This window comes from Cornus florida, unplaced genomic scaffold, assembly GCF_030987335.1.
Source record: "Cornus florida cultivar Cherokee Brave unplaced genomic scaffold, ASM3098733v1 CherokeeBrave_3.0.0_Hap2_Chr07, whole genome shotgun sequence".
In the NCBI taxonomy this organism is placed as follows: Eukaryota; Viridiplantae; Streptophyta; class Magnoliopsida; order Cornales; family Cornaceae; genus Cornus; species Cornus florida.
The window spans coordinates 13253234-13277995 of NW_026775577.1; the positions used below are offsets into that span (position 1 = coordinate 13253234).

The 24762-nt window shown below is 33.6% G+C and overlaps 1 protein-coding gene and 1 long non-coding RNA gene across 2 annotated transcripts; both read left to right on the forward strand.

Moving 5' to 3' along the window:
* Positions 1 to 338: 338 nt before the first annotated feature.
* LOC132266431 (uncharacterized) lies at positions 339 to 3684 on the forward strand. Its single transcript, XR_009468618.1, has 2 exons — positions 339 to 1092; positions 3226 to 3684. It is a non-coding gene; the product is annotated as an uncharacterized LOC132266431 (long non-coding RNA).
* An 11053-nt stretch (positions 3685 to 14737) lies between these two features.
* On the forward strand, positions 14738 to 24587 carry LOC132266432 (PH, RCC1 and FYVE domains-containing protein 1). The gene is made up of 9 exons (XM_059767305.1): positions 14738 to 15171; positions 16676 to 16762; positions 17555 to 17644; positions 17827 to 17913; positions 18036 to 18230; positions 19301 to 21397; positions 22283 to 22429; positions 23088 to 23500; positions 24149 to 24587. Exons 1-9 carry the CDS (start codon positions 15121 to 15123, stop codon positions 24231 to 24233), a joined length of 3252 nt encoding a protein of 1083 aa, XP_059623288.1. The 5' UTR covers positions 14738 to 15120; the 3' UTR covers positions 24234 to 24587.
* Positions 24588 to 24762: the final 175 nt, after the last annotated feature.

The following is a 24762-nucleotide window of genomic DNA, read 5'->3' on the forward strand; positions in this document are numbered from 1 at the left end:
ATGGATTTTGAAGTTTTGAATCTTGCAAACAAATATATAAACTAAAATATATGAGTTTTGACTTTCCCATCCTTGTAGTAGTTTGTAATTAGAGAGAGAGAAGTTCGGCGTTGAGATCGAGAACAGAGAGATTTTGTAATAGTTTATAGTTGTAGAGAGAGAAGATCGGCGTTTTTATATGTATAAATAAATTTATATTTTAAGCATCTAATATGGAGACAAATATTAAAATATGAAAAGGAGACAAATATATATATATATATATATAAATAAATTTATATTTAAAAATATAAAAAGGTATAATAATAAATTTATTAAAATAAATCTCCTTTCTTTTCTTTCTCCAAACATGATTATTCTCTTTCCCTTTTTTTTTCTTCCTTAATCAACCAAACACAATACCATATTAAAATTATCCTTTTCTTTCCTTCTTAACTAATTTTATCATTTTTCCTTTAAACACACCCTACCAAACATATTGAAAGAACTTGGAGGGATAGATAATCCTTTCAGATCCTTTCCAATCTTTACTTTTTCTCTTCTATTCCCTCCATCCAAACACATCCCTATCCTTCCCTTTCTTTTCTCTCCAAATCCCTCTAAATCCCTCCTTCCAAACGAGCCCAAAAATTAGGTTGTACCGCAATGGGCGAACCAGCTGCTCTTTCACTACCGAAGCGATCGCCACTGCCATGTTCTCGTGCTGTGAAGATTGTGCATCTGGACCACACGGCTCCGTCGTCGATCTCAATCACATCAACGGCCGCCTGGATCTGTGGCGGTTGCGGCGGCTGTTGATGTTTTGAGATCGAGGACGGAGCCGTTGGTGTTGTCGAGATCGACGACGGAGCTGACGTTGATGATGTCCAGGGAGAAGAAATTTCAATGCCCCCTGCTGTACTATTTTACAAATACATTTTGGCCTAACAATTCATCAAGAGCATCGATTTCAAAGTTTTGATGTACAGCTATTGGCCGTGGCGATGGCTTCGGTAGCTGATGTAGCAGCTTATGGTATTTTTTTATGATGGTTGTCTGGATAGTTGCGGTTTGGGAACAAAGGGTGTCTCCCTTAACGATAATTTTAGTGAGGTTCTACGGCATGCTTCAACTCCTTTATTAAACTGTTTCCGCATCAATTTAAGATTTTCCTTCTAATTGTTCATGTGAATTAATGCTGTTTTAAGCCTAAAGTGTTAATTAATTCATTCGTATGTGATAGGTTGTTCATTACTTGTTTATCTTAGCTATATGTAGGGATATAGATATAGATACGGTTCTTGTCCCACAGCTCCGCCCAACAGGTTAAGCTTTTGGGTGGATGTAAAGTGCTCCTGGGAAAGGAGTGATGAAAAAGTTTCATCAGAGATTCTGGTGAAGTTCATTTGCATTGCAAAATGCCACAATAGGGTACCTAATTCTGCTGGGTTGATCACCACTGAGGGCTCGGAATTGTGGAAAGTTCTTTGCTTTCTTTCCTTCCTAGTTGCCCTCAAAATAGTATATGGAGGAGTGCCTGTACTTCTTTGATTATGAGTGAAATGAATATTTTATCAAGCATTACATAGTTAAAAATTAGTTTATAATAGAAGAGAAACATCAATTATTGTTTTAGTTTTTGTTAATTAATTCTTGTAGTTTTTGTTTTGGATTGCGAATCTGTTCTGCTCTGGATTATCTACTTTTACTTGGTTACTTCTATCTGTTGCACACTCCATTGAGCTACCTGTAACTAAATTTTAAAATCACAGAGTTGTTTGACTAAGGCTGTAGATGATATTGTTAAAGAGTTACGAATGTTAAATATACATGCTGAACCTGATTTAGGAGGAAAGCTTTTTTAGATTATGACCAAATGATTTATTTTGTTGGTAAATCTACACGTCCCCTATGCTGTAGCTTCTTTTTTATCTGTTAGGGATATGTTAGCTAAATTTGAGATTGAACTTTCTTCTTGACCCATTTCATGCAAATGTCTTGTTAAAAATATATGAATGTTTAGAGTTGGAACTCGGTACCTTATCAATGGAAGAAAATTGATCACTTGCTGGGGGAAAATATTAGCATCAGATCAACCTTTGGTATAAAAATTGAGCTTATGTCCAAACAAAGCTTTGGTTGATTATTTGGACACAATTATTAGGTCTGAAAATTGGGGGATTAGATGAAAGTTGGGAGAAGCTAAACAATGTTAAAATGGGGTAAAACTCTCTTGGAATATCGAATGAGCTAATTAGGGAGCGGGAGAGGTTGAAGTGGCTTTAAGTTTTTTGTAGGGAAGCCATATGATCCCTGACCATGGAGTGGCTTCAACTTTGTAAGTTCTTGGAGGAAGCTCTCTTCACCTCTTGGTGTAAACTTGACTCTGCTTGCTTTCCATCCCTGTTCTACAATTCCATTGTCAATATTTTCTTTTTTGAGGTATCATCTCATCCAACAAGTTTTTGGTATCATCCATTGCTAGTATGAGCCCATAGGCTGACAAATGACAGAAAGAGATGCTAGTAAATCATAATCAACATGAAATTGCAGTCACTTTCCCTACCATGAAAGCAATTTTTTTTTTTCTTAATTGGTACTCACGCACATGCCTCCACTGAGGCTTGAACCCCTTACCTCCCTTTAGGTAGTAGGGGTATGGTACCACTAGGCCACTGGCCTGTTGGTGAACTAAATCTCCATATGGAAAAGTTTACTTAGTACAGTCTTTGATAACTTTAGGTAGAAAGTTGCAATTTTCAGGCTTCCTTTAACTTGATCTTGAACTTAAATTTGGCCAACTAGGAGAATGGATTAAGACTGAAATTAAAATGTGTTCAAGCCTAGAACTTAAGGGTTAGCCCAAAACATTTAAATATAATCTAGGGTTGATGATCAAGGCATAACACATATCATGCATCATTATCTACAAAAACGTTGGAAGCTTTGATTTGTGATGCCGACTGGGTACGTTCTATTTATGAACTGAATGAAGTATTAAATGTAAGTATTCATTAACTTTTTAACATAATTTCTATTTTCTTAAATTTGACTTTAAATTGAAATATATATATATAGAACAACATAGGACATAAAGGAGATACAATTACCTTAGTCATCCAACAAATCAATATGATTTCTTTTGGTAAGTAAATTTATTATTTTTTTTTTCCCATTTGTATAGATTATTAATATACTTAACAATATCCTGATTCTTAATATTATTCTCTTTCATTTAATGTGTAGGTTGAAGCTTTTTTGGTGAAGGAGATACAATTGCCTTAGATGTGGGATTTACTTTTGCTGTTGCTTTGTTGTAATCATGGTAGTTTATAACTAATTTTGTCATTCACTATCAGAGAAGAGGATTGGAAATACCTGCTATCTGTCACCTCTGGTCTAGATGATGATAATAATTTATTTTGCCTATGAGAAATTTGGGGGTTTCAAGGTGGAGGACCAATGTCCCAAATTCTCAACTTGGATGAAGAAATGCATGGAGAGAGAGGTTTATGAGATAGTAATCATGTTGAGGAAGATGTATGGCATTGAGTGAGTATTGGATGTGCAAGTTTTTGGCTTGTGGTTGAATCTTGTTTTTTTCCCTCTTAAGTTCTTTTTTGGTCTTCTTTTGGGGTCCTTGATTCTCACTAGAAGAGAAAAATAAAGGGAAGAAAAATAAAGGATAATAATCATTTTCCTTGATGTTCTTAACTAGTTTGATGTTTGTGCTAGAGTAAAATAAAAGGAAGTGGAAAATGAGTGAATGCTGTAAAGTGATGGTAATTTGATTGTTTGCTTTCAGTTCTAGAGATCTTTGATGTATGACGCCCATCAAGTATGTTATTTAACCACAACAAAGCAAATCATAAATGTTATTCTCACCTATCCGTCTTACACAATTATATATGGTATATATTACAAGACAGAAATGTCATATTTTCATTAATACTTTTAAGTTGAAGTGACAATACATTAAGTAACATCTATTATTATACAATAGAACTTGTGAATATTCAGGACACCGGTAGTAATTTTTCTTGCCAAACAAAATTAGGTGCTTATTTTTTTTATCAAGGAAAACATATAGTGAATATTCATTGAAAAAAAGTTTCTACACAGCAAGTATATTGGATATCTAATGAAAACATATGGTGAATATTCATTGAAATAAAGGTTCTACATAGTAAGTATATTGGATATCTAATGAAAACATATAGTGAATATTCATTGAAATAAAGCTTCTGCATGGTAAGTATATTGGATATCTAATATTTTTCATGTGGTCTGGAGGAGTGAGTGATGTTGGTCTCAATAAATGAAGTTATGAAAATAATGTGAAAGCATTGAATAATTTATAATAATTTGTAAATCTAGTTCGGCTAATTGTTCTCCGATAGCACCTGTTCCAGTAGAGATTTCTCGACTTCGAAATGTATCGAAGCCTTGGGTACTAAAAAAAAAAAAAAAAAAAAAAAAAAAAAAGGATGGGATGATGTATTTTTAGGATTAGATTTCATATTCAAACAAACCTGAAAGTGAGTGTTTTAACTATAGGCCTAGGAAAAGAAAATTTAGGATCCCCGCAAAATCGGACATAAAAGATTACTTTCATCTGGCTCAAGTAGATATGCCAAATAAAAATAAAAGAACGGAGTTTTGAACTTTCAAATACTAGAAAATCCCCCCAAAACAAAAGATGTACCCCATACTCAAGTTCTCAAACCAAACAAGATTTAATTGACAAATGAGATGTCTAATCATTCCTTTCACACAATTTTTATAATGTGAATTATCATTTATTGTAACAAACTTCCTCATTGACACTGTTCCCGTAAATCAAATCATGTACTAAGACAAGTTGGCTACAATGAATCCTGACCGCATACATATATTCATTCATGATATATATGTATGTATAGAGAGCATATAATATGATGGCGGTTGGTGCAGCAACTTTGTAGCATATATGTCTGCTATCCTTTGTCAATAAGGACAACCTAATGTTTTGTAACATCTTCAAAGAGCATGTGGACATGTTGCCTATTAAATTGACCCATACTAAATGAAAATGTCAGCATAGACCCCTTAGGTTTCCTATGCCACACAAGTAGTCCTTGGTTAGTGACTATAACCTTTTATGTGAAAGTGACCCCCACCCCACACACACACACATACTAGTCCAAAATGTTTCATGTCTATGATATAACACAATCACCCTTTGTTCTCTATGTAGAAGCCACCCACATGACATGATCTATAGTGATTTTGTGATCCAAGAAAATGCATTCATCCTAACCTAATAATAATATCATGTGTGTGTGTGAGTGTGAGTGTGAGTGAGAGAGAGAGAGAGAGAGAGAGGTGGGTGGGTGCCAAGGATATATACTTTGACAGCACAATAGTGGTGACAAATACTAGCACCATGTCTACTACAGTTAGTGAGAAATGCCTACACTATGTTTGGCCAAATTGAAGTGTCAACATAGCCCCTTCACTGTTTCTTTTGATAAGTACTTGTCCTGGGCAGTGACAGCCATTTATGTGAATGACCCACATAGCCCAAGACCTTCGATATCCTTGGGAAACACACCTAGCCTTGTTCTCTATGAAGAGGCCATCCACATGGTCCAAAACTTTTTCTATCCTGAAAAATTGTAGGCGCCCGATAAAGTGCAGTAACATCAGCGTGGCACGATCACTCATACATATAACACGATCACATGTGTTAGTGATTGTGGCCATCCATTCCAGTATAACACGTTGTACTAGAGGATCTGAATTAATAAAATGTATTGACCCTAATTGTGGCCATCCATTCCAATATAACACATTGTACTACAGAGGATCTGAATTAATAAAATGTATTGACCCTAACTCAATGTGAAATTGAGGGATTGAGATATGACTAAAGCCCTAGAGGTAGCAAAGCAATAACTACCATCCTAGATGGTCTAAATCACTCGTGCGTGTGATACGATCACACGTGTAAGTGATCATAATCGTCCGCTACAGTACAACTATATATGATTTAATCTCACATAATATATTCAACCTAACTCAATGTGGGTGAAAGAGATAAACATGACTAAAGAGCACAAGGGATGGCCAAGCAATTACTACCGTCACTATATAATACTAAATGGTCACTATCACTCATGCGTGTAACACAATAACACGTTTAAGTGTTCATAGCTGTCACTATAACAAGCGTGTGCAGATAATTTGAACTCACATAATGCATGCACCCTAACCCTGTGTGTGTGTGTGAGAGAGAGAGAGAGAGAGAGAGAGAGAGCTGGAGAGAGACATGACTAGAGCACTATGAGATGGACGAGCAATTGATACCATGTCTAATAGAGTTAGCGAGAAAAGCCTACATGATGTTTGGTTAACGTCTTCGGTGTTGCCATATACATGTGGACACTCGGGGGACAATCCAAACATGGACCTACCCGGCATCATCACCATTGTGACTTCACAAATTAATGCCCATCTTCAAGATTGTATTTAATAGATACCCCGACCCCAATTTCTCGCTTAATCAATAAATAGACCCACCAGATAAAAAATAATAATAATAAATAGACCCACACTTCGGGTGTCCGCATAGGAAATATTTAAAAAATTGCGTTTCAATCTAATATACTTATAAGGTTTTATACTTTTATAGAAGATTTGCAAATCAATACCCTACAATATAAAAACTAAATAGTCAAAGTATTGAGACTTTTTGAAATATTCAATTTATATTTTGGATTAATTGCATAAATTTTTCTTGGTTACAAACATTAGTGAATCTAATTACCGAAAAAAAACATTAGTGAATCTGTATATTTGTTATTCAGATGTTTTTCCTACTTTCATTGAAGAGATGCCAACTAGAGATTGTAATTGCCTATGCTATGTTTTTAATGAAAGTTTTTTTTTTGCCTTGGAAAGAAAATAAATAAATAAATAAGCTAGTATTTTAAGGGGGTAAGGTGCAATTTCTTACCATTCAAATTTTTGTACAATTAATTTTCGGTTATGTTCTGTTGCATGGAATTGGAGTTTTGGAATTAGAGTTTGTGGAATTGGAGAAAAACATTTTAGAAAATTGAACCAATTTTTTTTTCAATTCCAATTCTATGCCGTAGAACAAAGCCTTAATATGAAAATTTTGACACACATCTAACAAAACCTATCTATGGTTATAGTGTTTTCTTTCTAATATTTTTATTTTTATTTTTTTTAATTCTTGAAAATCAAAACAAACGTATAAGATCATGCATTGCCCCTCTCAGAACTAGGGATGGCAACGGGACGGAATTGGGGTGAGTTTGACTAAATTCTACTCTGCCCCATTATAAAATCCGTCATACCAACTCCGCCCCTACTTCGGAATAGGTTTATAATTGTTATCCCATCTCTGCCCCTACTTCGACAGACAAAGTACCGACTCTGCCTTGCGTATTCAGTTTAATTGTAGGGCGGGGGCAGATTATGCCACTTTTATTATTTAGTAAAAAAAAAACTAGCCAAATGTGATCAAATTGGACTCATAAATAAGCTCGCTCAACTTTTAAATTACAAAAAATAAAAATGAATATTTATATGTTAAATACACTTAACGCAAAGTGACATGGGTCTCAAAAATATTAAATATTATATATATATATATGTAATTTTTAAAGGTACACATATAATCAGGGCGGGGACAGGTTCATGACTAAATCCGCCTCCACCTGAAACCCGCTTCGAATTTTTAATTATTTTATTATATCCGTCCCAAACTCATTTAGGGAGCTATCAAATTCACCCCATGTGGAGCAGGGCGAAAAGATCGGAGGAAATTACCATCCCTACTCAGAACTCAAACCCTCACCAACCTTTTGAAAATGATAGATCACATCAGCCAGACCAGTGATCCAATTCCATCTAATGAATTTTTTTTTGAAAAAAAAAAAAATCATTTTAAGGTGTATTGTGCATATTTTATAGTTCATGGTAAGTGGTGCAATTGATCCAATTTCTCAAAAAAATAAATAAATAAATAAACAAATAAATAAAATCAAAACATTAAGAGATAAGTGTACCAGTGCTCGCCCCACCCCATTTATGTTTTATTTTTTTGTTATTTATATAAATAAATTGATAAAATCTATAAATTTTATACAATGTAAATTATGATATACGTATATATACATGAACACAATAATTTGCACACACACACACACACACACACACACACACACATATATATATATATATATATATATATATATATATATCATTTGTTTTTATTTTTAAAATAAAGTGTAAAGAGTGGGGCAAGGCGATATGGGTTTTTACCCGTCCCATAACCCGCGACGAGTTTAAAATTAAAATTCATACCTGTCCCTACGGTATATAAACTATTATCATATTCATATCATTAAAGATATGATAGACCAGGCTTCGATGGTGGTACAAATTTTTTTTTTCAAAAAGTTATTTTTTTTTTTAAGTGAAAGGGACGGTGGTACAAATTGTTATCCCTAATAATTGAGGGCATAGCAAACCTTATTCATTGTACTTATCCCAAAAAAATCAAAAATAAAAGTAACAATTTATATCAAATTTGAAAGAGTCTCAATATTGTTTATCCAGCAACCAATTATTATCATAGGGATCCACTCCTCTCATCTCCAGACTATTCTTTTCTTGATCAACCTCCCCAGAGAGAGCACCAATCAGTTCCAAGATGTTGATTAGTTTGACAATCTAGATTTGGAATAAATTAATAAATTATATTATATCTAGATTTGGACAATCTATATTATGTTGATTTTGATTTCCAAAATGTCCCCCCTATTCTTCCATAAGTCACATCTACTAATTTTATTTCTTCCTCCCCTTGAGATGGGACATCAAATTTCATTTCAAAAGGAGTCAAAATAATACACTGTACTCTATGTTTAATAAGAATTAGTCTTTTGAGGAGTAGAACTTCTAAAGAGAAAATGCAATTAATGTATTTTTTTTTTTAAAATTATTATATTATCTTTTTAAATTTGAATAAATATTAGGACCTTGGGGGTAGCCACGAATCGTATTAGACATTAATCCTAATTCGATCCACTCCCAACAAATTAGCGGATCGGACAAATCTTAATCCACCACCAATCCGCTATCTTACCTATTGGATTCGTGAAATAACGGATTGGATTGGATTAAATCCGCGAGTTGAGTTTATCGAAATTATCCATTATTATTTTATAATTAATATTATTTATTTATAGTTTAACCATAACCCAATAAATAAAATTTTAATTTATTAATATATTTAAATAATTATTAGTTAATATATACTTAGAGTCCATTAAATTATCATTAACTAATTAAATTAACTAATATTATATATATATTTCACGGATTGGATCGGACTCACGGATCGAATCAGATTTTTAACAGCCCAATCTGTAAGTTACATATTCGATTTTTTTTTAATTCGCTACCAATCTATGGGTGTAGCAATCCGATTGATCCGTACAAATCGGATCAGATTTGCAGATTAACGAATCTCTAATAAATATGTTGTAAAGAAATTTTTTAAAAAAGGTAATGATGAAAAGATGCATTTATTTTCCTTGACCTTTTTAAATGGAATAATTATTTTAGGACGATCAAAAAGAAAAAGATGACTAATTAAATTAGAACTGAAAAGTAAGCGTTAGACCATCTATGTGTATCTTGTAATATTCAATGGTTTTATATTTCAATCCCAACACTAATACAGTGAGACTATGTTTGACATATTTGAAATTGAAAATTTGAAATTGATAAAATTAAAAAAAAATAATTTAAAAAACTTAAATTAAAATTTTTTTTAATTTTAAAATTTTAATTTCAAGATTCCAAATTACATGCCATCAAACACAACCCCAAAGAAATTGTGGTAAAAGAAAATTGATTCCCATAATATAGAAAGCGATTGAGACTAACACCCCTTTCCTCTGTTCATATGAAATGATGATAAATGTTGGTTTGTTGACAACTTTATATATTCACAATTTTCTAAACCCATGTGAATTCTTTGTTTAATCAAATTTTTGGAGTCTTGTGAGTGTTGTTTTATATGCCCTCTTTAGTCTCTTTACATAAACAAAGATTATGTTTCCAAGTCCATATCATCAAACCATTAAAAAGGGCTAATTATCCCTATAATAAAGCCTAAAGACAAGTGTCCTTATTCCTATATTAATACTGCATCTAAAAAAAGTCATTTTCCTTTAAAAGTGACAATTTAGAGTGAACTGTGTGCTTTTCAAGTGTTTAGTAGCTCCCATAACTCATGCCCTAGTGTTGTTCTTTCAATAGATTACATGTTAATCCATTTACTACAATAATCACTCAATCAATAAGTTGTTAATTGCAAATGGGTCCCACGATAAATCATTTATACATTTTCTACTTTTCATGGCATGAAATGATTTAGCTTCACATGGCATGGTTTTGGATTCACTTGTCCCCAAAAAACATGTAGACTTTTTTTTTCTTCTTCCTTACTTGGACACTAAACCCATGACTTACCAAATAGATAAAGAAATTGGTTCTCTTTTGGCCGGAATCATCTCCGGTAGAACAGTAAAATATGTTTCGTACGGTTCAAAATGGACCTTATAAAAAAAATTAAAAGATTTATTAAATATCCTAACATTTTTGTAAGTTACACCATAACATTTTTGAAGGGATTTTCTTTCTTCTCTTTCACTCTTACACTGAGTTACATGAAGCGGGAGCGGGAAAGCAATAAAACTTAAAATTAAAATAAAAGTATATGTGAAGCGTGAGAATTGAACTGCACGTGAAGGTGAGAGTGGAAATAATTTGGAAAACTTGTGTGACTTTGCTCTTATATTGCATTGTATCACGTGTATTAATATCACTTGCTTCATTAATTTACCTTCTTTCATGCACAGGGACGCAGGTACATTAGAGTTTTATTTATTGTTATATGCCACTAAGTTTTCTTATTTTTAATTATATACCTATAAAATTTTCACTTTGTCCCTTCTAAAATTAAAAAAAAAAAAAATTATACTAAATTCTCTTTTGCCCCCCTCCTACAATTTCCTGGATCTGTTCCTGCTGATGCACGAATGTGTTTGATGGATGTGTATTTAATCAAGGTATGTGATGGAGTGGAAGTCATGAACCTTCGTGAACAACTTTAAATTCACAAAATTTAAGTAAGAAAATTATATATTATTTATAATAAATAATAGAACGAATAAAGAAATCTCAAAACAAAAGAAATTATAAAATTATATAAAAAAAAAAAAAAATAGAGATAAACTCCTAATGATTAAACTAGAACAACTGTTAAATTTTAAACGAATCCGGAGTTTGTCTCCTTATGGTACTGAAAAATATGATTTTGGAATCTTAAATAATGGAATTTAGCAAAATAAACATAAAACGGTAGCTAAAGTTAGTTAGTTTTGATCATGGACTAATTTTTAGTCAAAAATGAGTATTCTCAAGTTTCAACAATCTGTGATCAAATTGTACCAGAAAAGTTGACAACCTATCTATCCTACATTGGTTTGTCACTGTGTCTACAAGCATGATGTTCTTAGAGTTAAAATAACAGATTGTGTGTGTGTGTGTGTGTATATATATATATATATATTGAATATTCAATCTCTGGCTAAGTACATTTTTAGCACGATTGTTGTTGGGCAGACCTACATTTGTAGCCCACAACATCTTTTCGAATCTTAAACTAATTTTATAATAATGGTTCACCTAGTTGTATCATGCATGCCCTAGATGAATATATAGGCCATATGTGAATTGCTGTTATGGCTTGACATTGGTCCACCAAGCATATGAAAGGAGTCAGACAGATTTGTTTATTAAAAACAAGACAAGTCCAAAAATATTGCTACTTGTTAGGGGAAATAAAATAATTATTATGTGATCTGAGATTAAATGGGGATTCTAACTCATAGTCAGGACGGAGCCAGTTTGAGTCGTGGAAGCATGTGTCTCCCTGAGCTCAAGGCGCATTAATTTTATACGCTCTTGAAATTTATTTTCTTTCAAAAAATAGTCTTTGGAAATTTAATTTTTTTGTTTATTACATATACAGGCAAGGACCCAATGTGGGCTTCCACTGAATTTTTTATATTTTCATTTTACATTTTAATTTTTTAGAATTTATGAAAATGTCCCTACTTAAATTACAATTTGCCCTCACCAGATTTTTTTTTTTTTTTTTTTTTTTGCATTTTATACTTTAAACTTTTAACAATTTATGAAAGCTCCTCTACTAAAATTACAATTCGGGCCCACAAATTTATTTTATTTTAATTTTATACTTTAAATTTTTAAAAATTTAAGAAAAAAATTAATTGAAATTATAAAAATGGACCTACTATATAATTTTGTTCCTACAAATTAAAAGTCTGTCCCTCTCACAAAATTTTCTAAGTCCATCACTATACATTATAATATTTTCTAAAACATTAAGAAGAAATATTGGCTTAATTTATCTGTAGTGCAAAATATTATTAGTAATTATCAACGAATCAGTGGTTCAGTGATATCAAACTATTTTTTTTTAAAGAAAGGTTTGAATTCAAATCTCAATGTAAACGTATATAGATGTGTGAATACCACCTAAAAGATATATATTATGACTAATTATATAAGTGAAATAGAAGATTGTTCTTTGAGTTATGCAAGTAGCAACTCTCCAATTTAATTGTTTGGTGAAAAAAATATACAAATGGTAACTCTCATTGAAATATATATATATTAAAAAAAATGACGTGACATATAGTTGAAGGTCAGTAAGGGCTGACATGGTAATGAGTTGTTAAACAATTTTTTTTTATTTTTTTAACTTCTTGTTTGACATTTTTTTATTTTTTTAACTTCTTGTTTGACATTTTTTTTATTTTTTTAACTTCTTGTTTGACATATGGACTATTTGTCATGTAGTAAGAAATTTTCAATTTGACCGATTGATTTTTAGGAAGGGTAAAAAGGTAAATGAATGCAAGGGTCCTACATGGGCGGCAGAGCACCAGATTTTAGCTGACTTTTTGCACACCTAATTTTGGAACCATTTGATTTTTACAGAGAGATATCTGCTTTTCATCAATGAAGCTTCCTGACAACAAATTGACACTCCACTCCAGCAAAGCTACCCTATCCTCTCTCTCTCTCTCTCTCTCTCTCTCACACACACACACACACACACACTCACACACAACACAACACACAGGGAGTAGAAGAAAAAAATTATTGTGGTAGGATTATAGGAAGTCCTTTATTGTTCATGGGCTTCTATCTCATGTGTGAGAGGGACTTGAGGAAGCTAACTTTATGTTATGAATTGAATGGTCTATAGTCTATAGCCTCATCTTTATGTACTTCAAGCATATTAACTTTTTGTTACGAGTTAAACCATTTTCTAAATGTCATTTTCATGTACCCTATGGATGAAAGACCTCTTTAAAACCCTTATAAATAAATGGGTATTTTAAAAAAATTGAGTCATACCTTATAAGTTAGTCTAATATATGACTCGTCGATTTTTTTAAGAGTTCGATGTGGTCGTATAGTTCCATGAACTAATTGGTTCGATTAATTTATATCGATATTTATCTAAATTTATTACACCGCAATTACGAATGGCCTATTACATTATATATATATATATATATATATATATATATATATTATATCTTTTGTGTGGGATGAAATAATTAGTATTGGTTCTAAGAAATTAAATATAATATAATATATGACTTGTGATGAAAGAAAAAAAAATATAAAAAATTGTGGGGTACTTTATTCAAATTACAATAAATAAAAACAAAGATGATGATGAGAATTATTTATTTAATGTAGAATTGAGTATCGAATTGAACGGATTTTATCATTTGCATATGTAATTGCCTGAATGTGTAAGCGGTGAAATCCGACACAATATTTGTTACAGCAGAAGATCCATGCTCCTTTATTTTTTTCTTGTATATGTCAATATTTCAAAAGCTACCTGTCCCTTAGACCAAAATAGGAAAAGACCCATGTATTTGTCTTCACCTACTTGTGTTTATTTTAGACTTTTGAACAATGAAGCAATTTGCTAAATTACAAATTTGTTAACAGAAGTAAGAAAGTATAGTAACACAAGCAACTCTTTTTTATAATCTTTATACAATCCATTTATTCTTGACTACATCTCCTTGTGCTTTCTTTTTAAGGAATTTATCAATTTAGAGTGATCTTTTTTATTTTCTAGTATTTATTTAGCAATTCAAATCTGGTTGGATTTATATAAGAAATTTTTCAATACCTTAGGATTAGTGATAATATAGTATCATTCACTAATTAAACACAGACACTAAAAAAAAAATTTTATTTATTTTTATTTATATAATAAAATATAATTAGTTGACGACATTGATAATATGATATTCTTGAAAAAAAAATGAACTTCTCAATTTATAGATTTTAATTTTTTTTTTTCAAAAAATAAATTATAAATTATATATTGAAAAATTGTTAGTGATGGATGGTGAAAATCTTTGGTGTGTAAAAGATCAAATATTGTAAGTACAGAAAATAAACATTAGACAAATATAGGAAGGACATAATGCACATGTATTTATATTATAATTTAGATTACCAAAAATAATAGTACTAGTAGTATATTACAGAACACGTGCGATTGGGTTTAAGTAAGAATAAACCTCTGTTTCTCTCTCTCCTCTCTCTCTCTCCTCTGCGCACAACACACGAAGTGAACAATAGTAATCATGGAAGAATAGAATCACTAACAAAAAGAGAGATATCAAAAAAAGGGGAATCAATCCCCCCATTTCTCTCTCTCCTCTCTCCTCTCTCTAGACTCAGAAAGAAACTCTGTTCAGTATTATTCCCCCCCTCCCCCTCTCTCTCTATATCTCCCTGTCTGTCGTATACTATTCTCTGCAAAGAAAGCAGAAGCATCTACAAACTGATGCATTCTTAGTTCTCACACATTCTTTTGTAAGGTTCCCTTGTAAGGAACACCAAAGCTTCTTCTTCTGCTTCTCCTGTCTCCCTCTTTTCTTCCCATTTCATATTCTCCCCGTGTGTGTGTGTTTGTGGAAAATCAAAATGGATGAAGAGTTTCTAGAGACACCCTCATCTGATAGAGCACTTGAACAGGTCATACATTTTTCTTTTAATCATTTAGTTTGATTTAATTTCTCAAAGTAATGATCTTTTTATTTTTATTTCTTTACACCCTTAATGGGATTTTTTAATTATTTTTTTGGGGGTGAATTTTATTTATTTTTATTTAGTAGTAGTGAAGTGATGTGGTCTGGGATGATTAAGAAAAAACCCAATTTAGATCACAAGCTTTGTTCCTATTTCAGGTTGTGGATTATATGGGTTTTTGGGCACTTAATTGGTTTTGTAATGTGGATAATTCATTAGGCATTGATCTGTTTTTTTTTTTATTTTTTTATTTTTTTGTTACCATTATTTTGCTGATCTGTGTGTGCATTTTCCTTTTCTAGAGACTAATGCAATTTGAGACTAATTGTTATTGCCAAATTATGAGAAACACAAGGAGAGGATTGCTTGAATATAGTTTGTGATTACTAAGATGCTTTCTTTTATTGTTATTTTTCAATGAATTTTGTGGAATGTGTAATTTCATTTGAATTTTACAGAACCTAGAATAGGAAGTTACAAAAGAAACTCTTTATTTATTTTATTTTATTTTTTTATTATTATTTTTTTTTGTGTGTGTGCGCCCTTTTAATTGGTATTACATTTGTGACTGGTTATGAGTTTCAATGGTATAAGGCTTTTATCTGTTTTTCCCCTCTAAACACAAGGGAATTTTTTTAACACAGCATAAAAGCCAACTTGCTTGCATACCCGAAGAAGTCGATTTCAACATCAAAAAGAAAAATTAGGCATGCTTAGCCACTCTATGTGCCGCCCCACAACCCAACATTCTAGTGTACTTAAAATGAGATGAAGAGGCCTCACTTATATCTTCTCAATTGTTACTGTCAATGTGTGTGTGTGTGTGTGTGTGTATATATATTTTCCCTTGAGTAGCTTTTACTTGAATGTCGCGAAGTTGTAGTGATTGTATATTTTCATGATAAACATCTCATTGCGCTAATAAAACCTTTAAAAGGTTTGGATTTTAGCTAATGAATTGGAAGGCAGCCTTTCTTACATTTTGCATAAAAATCGATTCATCTTGTTTAATGGTGTAGAAATGTAACCTTGTTTGGGTTCCTAAATTGCTTTGAATCTGTTATTCAGCCTGAATTTACTCAATCATTGTTCTTATGCTTATGTTTTTCTTTTCTTTCCGTTTTTGTGTTCACACCAAGATTTCAAATTATGACTATTTTCATGATTAAATTCTGTACATGAGAAGGCTGAATTATTGAATAGGTAAAACCAGAATTTAGCTATTGCTGTTTATACAGAATTCTGTGTTTGAAACAGCAAATTGATTTGGTATTGCTGTTTATAGTAATTTCTGAAATTAAATTGTGTATTTAAATTATGTGACTTTGACATTTCTGATTCACAAACACAATTTATTTTCAAAAACATTCTGCAAATACTGATATTGCTGTTTATTTTAATTTTAAAGAAGGTTTATATATTCCTTAAACCATTTTGTGACTTCCTGCAGGCGATTGTGGCTTTAAAAAAGGGCGCACATCTTTTGAAGTATGGACGGAGAGGAAAACCCAAATTTTGTCCTTTCAGGTTATCCACGGTAAGGAAACTGTGAAATGTATCAAGTTGCGCTTTTTGTCATGTAATTCATTCGTACACTAATTTTATGTGAGATTTGTTGAAATGAATTGTGTGCGCGTAACTTGGCTGTTTCATTTGTAAGAAACAATTGCCCTCTGTGATAGAATTTAACCTATATTGTAAACCTTATAACTCTGGGAGCCTCTTATATTTACTATTAGAACACCAAGGTGTAATACGTTACACGATTTGGTCGCATACAGAAGTAATGGATGACTCCACCAGTTAATCCCAAATATTGATGTAGGGACATCATACGATTGTTTTTCCTTATTATGAAGTTAACAGGAGCCTAAGCTGGTGGTGATGGCAGCCTTTTGAAGTATAAATCTCTTTAAAGGATGGAGTGCACAGTACATTTTCCAATCTTTTAACAGAAACCTTCCGTATTTGCTTTCTTACACATTCCCTGTTCAGTGTTCAGATTTTGCTAAACACCCATCGCTTTTCTTCAAACTGAGATGCAATGCCAAGCAGGACTTGTGTGGCTGACTCTATATAATTAGGATGAAGCTTAGTTGGGCACTTGGGTGTCAACAATGTCATTTTATTTCATATGTGAAATATTGTTGCATCTTCCAATTTCAACAATAACATAAAACATGGATCTGAAGACAAGAAAATCCTTATTAGTGTTAATAGTAAGTTAGTAACATCATCCGGTTTTTTTCTTTTACTTTTCTTTGTGACTTGAATTTTTTTGTAGTATATAATTGAGAACTTTTTTATTTTTTTATTTTCTGGATTTCAGGATGAGAAATTTTTGATCTGGTATTCTGGTCAGGACGAAAAACAATTGAGATTAAGCTTGGTTACACAGATTATTCGAGGACAAAAGACTGTAAGTAATAAAATCAATTTCATAAATTGATAGGTGGTGATTTACATCAACTGATGTGGTGTTTCTCTGATACTTATCTGTTCATGTATATGGTTAATAAAAAATTGTATATGTATGGTACATTCGCCAGTGTAAACTTTGTCAGAACCTTATATTATATATGGTACATCTACTTGTTACAGGTTAATTTTCAGAGGCAACCTCAACCAGAAAGGGAAAGTCAGTCCTTTTCACTAGTCTATAAAAATGGTGAACGCTCTCTTGATCTGGTAATTGCAGAATTTTCAATTCATGTAATGCATATTATTCTTCCCTAATAATTTGATTATATTCCTAACCTTGCTGAGATTTGTAGCATCATTTTGTTTTTCTCTATTTATCTTTTACATAGATATGCAAGGACAAAGCGGAGGCTGATTCTTGGTTTGTAGGCTTGAGAGCTGTAATCTCCAGGTGTCACCATCCTAAATCATTGGGAACTTTAAAAATCCGAAGGGGGGCACTATCTTGTGTCAATAGTCCAGCAGGTTTTACGAGAAGAAAGCATAATCTAGGTCTTACAGAGGAGATCACCAAATATTCGCAGGTTCGTAATTTCTTTCATTATTGGTTTGTCCAAAAATGTACCAGTTCAGACTTGGAAACAAATTTTAAATTTGGGTTTAATCCGCTGATAAATGTACGAAAGTGGTAACAATGAGATTTGAAAGCAATTTCTGCAGTTTTTTAAAAGCAATTTCTACAGTTTTTTAAAAGAGTGAACGGTAAACATGACTGAGGAACATTGTATATAGATAATGGGAAGATAGACATATTAGTCCCTTTAGAAAGTGTATCGATAGCCATACTTGACAATTTTGTGCTTTCTAGAAATGGCATTAGTATTTGCTCTTCCATTTACACCATATGACCTTCTCTAATTGGGAAAAGGCTTCCATTTTCGTCAACTGACCTTGCCTCCCTTGGCTCTTCCATCCGTCTAGGCTCCCTTTGCTCCCTATTGTATGCTCTTTTTGATCATCCTGAAGACAGGCTTCGGCTTGGCAAAGCTTGCACTCCAACAATGGGGGTGCCCTGAGAAAAGGGACCACCCAATCGTAGTTTCCAGGGCAGGGCAATCTCCAAGCATCTGCTATTGGTTGCTTGTGTATAAGCTGACCACTAAATAAGCTAAAAGCAGATGCCCAAGCCTGAATCAACTGCTTCTATTATTTCGGGAATGGATATAGATGGGAAATCTACAGATTATTGTAGTTCTTGAAGACAAACTTCTAGCAGTTTAAATTGCTTAAAAATATTGTTGGAGTGATAATAAGTGAAACTGATGAATCATAATATTGTTGGCTTGACACTATATGATTCTTGTTGTAAATCATCGAACCAAATTGAATTTTAAGGAATTATTATACGTAGTATCATACTTTATTACTATAATTGGTGAATATGATTCCTGACAATATATAATGTGCATCAATAAAATCTCCTAAAACTAGAATGTATACGGATCAAGTTTTTCTGAAGATAAAGTTTTGTTTTTCCTCCTCCTCTCTCAAACTTTTTCTTTTTATTTTTCCTGTTGTTTCCTTCAAATTAGCAAATGAAGTATCTCTTTATAATTTGTATTAGTCTTTGATGGTGTTGTACTTCATTCTGAAGGTGCACAGCGTGTGCGGGAGTCCAACTCAGTCACTTTCACAGAGGTGTTTGTCTGATGGCTTATCATATTCTTCAAATAGCTTTTGTTTGGAATCAAGTATTTCGACAATGCAAGCAGATGTCTTATTTCCAAATTCTACATATATTGAACCGGATGATCTCAAAAAGAGGGGAGCAATATATGGTGGTGGAGAAATCCAAACTAATTCGCTTGGTCGGTTTGTGACACCGGCTCATGGGTCACCGCAAATAGATAACAATGTTCTTAGGGATGTTTTGATCTGGGGAGAAGGAATAGAGGGAGGGTGTTTGGGAGGTGGAGTTGATAAGTTTGCTAGCCACAATGGAATTGAATTGGATGCTTTTTCTCCGAAATTGATAGATTCCACCATGAAGCTAGATGTGCAAAAAATATCTTTAGGAGCGAGGCATGCTGCTATAATTACCAAACAGGGGGAAGTTTTTTGCTGGGGTGAGGAAAAGGGAGGAAGGCTTGGGCATAAAGTCAATATGGATGTCACCTGTCCAAAAATTGTTGACTCCCTTACCGGGGCCCATGTAAAATCAGTTGCCTGTGGTGAATATCAAACGTGTGCTGTGACACTTTCCGGTGAACTTTATACATGGGGTGACAGTTCTGGCTCTGATTTAAACAGTGGGTATAGAAACCGGAACCAGTGGATACCACAGAAACTATCTGGTCCTTTGGATGGTATAAGTATATCAACTGTTGCTTGTGGGGAATGGCATATGGCAATTGTGTCCACCACTGGACAGTTATTTACTTATGGCGACGGAACTTTTGGGGTGCTTGGACATGGAAATACTCAAAGCATTTCTCAACCAAAGGAAGTTGAGTCTCTCAAGGGTTTATGGGTAAAATCCGTTGCATGTGCACCATGGCATACAGCCGCAATTGTAGAAGTCATGGTTGAACGCTCCAAGTTCAAGGATCCAGGTGGGAAAATGTTTACTTGGGGAGATGGGGATAAGGGAAGGCTTGGTCATGCTAATCAAGAGAGGAAGCTCTTACCAACATGTGTTGCACAACTTGTGGATCATGATTTTGTTCGAGTTTCCTGTGGAAGAATGTTGACTGTTGGACTAACTAATATGGGTATTGTTTATACAATGGGAAGTGCAGTTCACGGGCAGCTGGGGAATCCACATGCCAAAGATAAATCAATCACAATAGTGCAGGGGAAGCTTAAAGATGAGTTTGTTAGGGACATTTCATCGGGGTCTTATCATGTCGCTGTCTACACATCGCGCGGCCGTGTTTATTCGTGGGGAAAAGGTGGGAATGGACAATTAGGATTAGGAGACAATGTAGATAGAGATTCTCCGACCTTAGTTGAGGCCTTGAGAGGTAGACAAGTAGAAAGTATAACTTGTGGATCAAATTCTACAGCTGCAATTTGTTTACATAAATCTATCTCTAGTATAGATCAAGCAGCTTGTAAAGGATGTAGTGTGTCTTTTGGATTTACAAGGAAAAAGCATAACTGTTATAATTGTGGTCTTTCATTCTGCCATGCATGTAGTAGCAATAAGGTTGCAAATGCATCTCTGGCACCAAACAAAAGCAAGCCTTTTCGTGTCTGTGACCAGTGCTTTAACCAACTGCAGAGGATTACGCATTCAGTTAGAGTGTCAAAGCTCGAAAGTCTTAGTCCAAGACCATTATCGACCACATATAAGGCACTCACTGACAAGAAAGAAGACTGGGGTGATGCAAATACCAAAGAGAGTCAAGTGATGTCAACGGGAAAATCTTGTGTTGAGGATAAAAAATGCCGTGAAGGGAAGACCATGAAAAACCAAAGGGAAAATAAGCAGCCTTTAGACCTAAATTCATCTTTGTTGCTTGGGTTGCCAAGGTGGGGGCAGGTCCCATGCCATGAATTATTCAAAACAGACTGTAGAGAACACACAGTGGCCCATGTTTTAAGAAATCAAGTATCTTCCCTTCCTCCAGTTTGTTTTCAAGAGATCCCACTGGGATCAAAATGTACTTCCACTCCCTTGAATGTGGAGGAAGGCATATCAGAGTCAAATAAGATGCTCACTGAAGAAGTTCAGAAATTAAGAGCTGAGGTAATAGCTCTTTTTTCATAAGCTCGAAAACCGTTGCTTATACTTTGACCATGACTGCCTTTATATGGATGTGGATTCCCCCCCTCCCCCAGCCCGCCTGCCTGGCTGCCTGCCTGCCTGCACGCGCGCGCGCGCACACACACACATGCATACACATGCTTAATGTGAAATTTAAGCTAGTTAATTTTGATGACGTGATTTCTCTCTATAATTCATGCATAGGATCATACCCTATGGATGGATTGCTACATTATCCTCCAAGAGTATAATTGATCACCCTACTTGTTTTTTCTTTTTTAAATTGAAAGTAGTAACAAGTTAATCTCAACTACAAGTCCATCCATTGTACATGCGCTTAGAACCTGCCTAGCATCCCTTTTTGCGTACATTTACATTGCCTGGTGTTGTAATTGTTAGTCATGAATATTCCGGAGTGTGGCATTATATCATTTGGAAATGCAGTGAGGATAGCAGAAAAAGCTTCTTTGTGAAGCACTTGTATCATGTATTCATGTTGGTGCAGATTGAATGTAGAGGCTTTTGGGTTTATCTCTTGTGGTATGTTTGGTTTGTCTTCTTTAAAATGCTGCTTCTGGGCAGTGTAAAAGAAGTATAGATTGGTCGAGACAACTGTAGAGAGCTCATGTCCATAGCATGTATCCCTTCCTAATTGAAAAAAAAAATGTTTTTGTTGTTTCATCTTCCCGTTTATACAATCAACTCTCACACAAATGTTTTATTATCTATTCTTAGTGTTTTTTTATCTGCAATTATGATCTTTAAATTTTTACTCAAGTCTACATGTTTCCCTTAGGAGACACTAGTGCAATTGATAAAAAATTTATGCACTTTCTGTTTTCACTGAGTTCCATGCATTTTTGATAGGCTGCGAGTCTTGAAAAGTTGTGTCAAACAAGAAGACAGAAAATTCAAGAATGTCAACAAAGAATTGAGGAAACTTGGTCGCTAGCAAAGGAGGAAGCTGCCAAGTGTAAAGCAGCAAAAGATGTTATAAAAGCCTTGACATTAAGGGTAATATTTATATGTGTTGGTTGAATGCCATAATCTTTGTATTTTTTATTATTGTTTATTTATTTATTTTAAATCAACAGGATATATGCAAGTTTTTCAAATTTCAACTTATTACTTCGAAAGTAACAGTATGTTATGAAAAAAAGTTGTAGCCGTCATCAACCTGAACTTCCCAGTCCTTGTAAATATGGAGGGAAGTTAACTAATAAAATTAACCAGCGAACTCTTTTTTGTATGATTACCCACTAAGTAGATTTCATAATTAGGGTTCTCTCTTGAAAGCAAAGTTAAAACCCCTAAATTCTAGGAAGGTTTGCTTTTACTCGTTTCTGGTATGGATATTTGGGTAGTTACTTATATGGTTCATCTTGGGCCATGATGAACACCATGCTAAGAGAGTTTCTTTTTAATGGTGCATCAAAAGTTGGTTGATTAAAAATTGAATGTGTGATTAAAAAACATGGTCCCGATGAATTGGGGAAAAAAAGCCAGAAGTCATAGAAGACTTGGAATGGGTGAAGCCTATACTAAAACACACACGCACGCCATAAATGAGCCTATACTAAAACGGATATGTAAAAGCTAAATCCTTCCTTAATCTGTTAATTTGTGTTTATTGCCACAATAAGTGATGTGATGCATATATTACTTGTTGCAGCTTCACACAATGTCGGAGAATATATCTACTGTAAGAGAAGTGAATGGTCAAGTTAATGCGAGTCTGCCTCACGTCACATCCATACATAAAGAGAGTCTGGCTGTCAAGGGCGTGAACCGTATGTTTGTCGCTACAGAATTGCCTCCTGAAGTTGGACTGCCAGAAGACAGAAGAGTCGGTAGTCTGTGTAGTACTCCTGTCATGTTCTCTGATAAATTACAATCTACGCGTGATGGAGACATGTACCATGCCGAGACTACATCAGCGGAGGAATCAAGTGGCCGAAGAACACAGAAAAAAAATGGAATCAAAGCGTTGAATGTGGAATGGGTAGAACAGTATGAACCTGGTGTATACATCACATTCAAAACATTGCCTACTGGGCAGAAGAGTCTCAAGCGAGTGAGGTTCAGGTAAAACTCCTACCCATTTGTTTCAAAGATGTATAAACTATTCATTTTCACATGCGCCAAATAGAGACAGGTTCTCAAAGCAAATCTCCACCAGCTAGTTAAGGGCTATGTTACACGGACTCTTCACAAGTATGTGAAGTACCTGTGTCACACACACAATACTTGGATATGAGTATGTGATATGTGTCTTGCATTTTTGGTTGAATGCACCTAAAAATCATATCCAATAATTCATTTTTATTATATTACTGAATTTCTTTAAAATGAGTTAAAATGCCTATATTAAACACTATCTTACATGAAGATATTATTTTACTCTAGAAAATAATATAAAAATATTAAATAATAAAATATCTATAAATGTCCAAGTGTCCTGACCGGGCGTTTTACACGTCTAACGTGTGGATACAAACTTGTATCTGACACACGTACATTAGTCCATGTAACATAGGTTTAGGGATGAAATATATATCATTTATGTTCATTTCTAATGTTGTTCATGCTATTTAATTATATGTTTGTTCAATTGTTTTCCATTCTAGTGGTGTCTTGCTATTTTAGTTTGAATTTTTTATTATTCCTATTCTTTTTGGGGCAAATTTTAACGAACTTTGAACAATCACTGGACCTTGGAATTTTGTATTGCAGTCGAAAGAAATTCACTAATAAGGAAGCAGAGCGATGGTGGGAAGAAAAACAGCAAGAAGTTTACGAGAAGTATGACATTGAATGACATTGAAGGATACCGAAAAGCTTGAACCAGGATAAAGATGAAAGACTAAACTTTTCTTCTTAGCTAGTCACAATGGTTTCATGCTGCACCACCACCCCCTTAATTCAGTGTAAAGATGGTTTCTTCTTTTGAGATTATCACATGTGACGATGGTCTCGTACAGTCTTGCAGCTAGGTGGTGGATTATCAGACATTTTACGACGAACAAGTGATTGCAGAGAAGTGTGGTTTTTTCTTTTTTTTTTCTTTCTGCATTTGGTATTTTATTCATATGAAATCGCTTGCCTGCACCATCGGTTGTATAGTTTATCAATGAGCAAGTTATCAACAAGAAGTAGCATATTTCTTTCTCAATTGTAATCAAGAAAAATGCTAGGTGATTTTCCTCAAATTTCCAATGTACATTCTTCTAATATTCAACAAAAATTGCTAGACAATTTGGTTACTTCTTGACATCTCTATGATGGCACAGTGTTTGTGGAACTTGTTTATTTTCGATATAAATATACTCACACACATCTTCATTCTC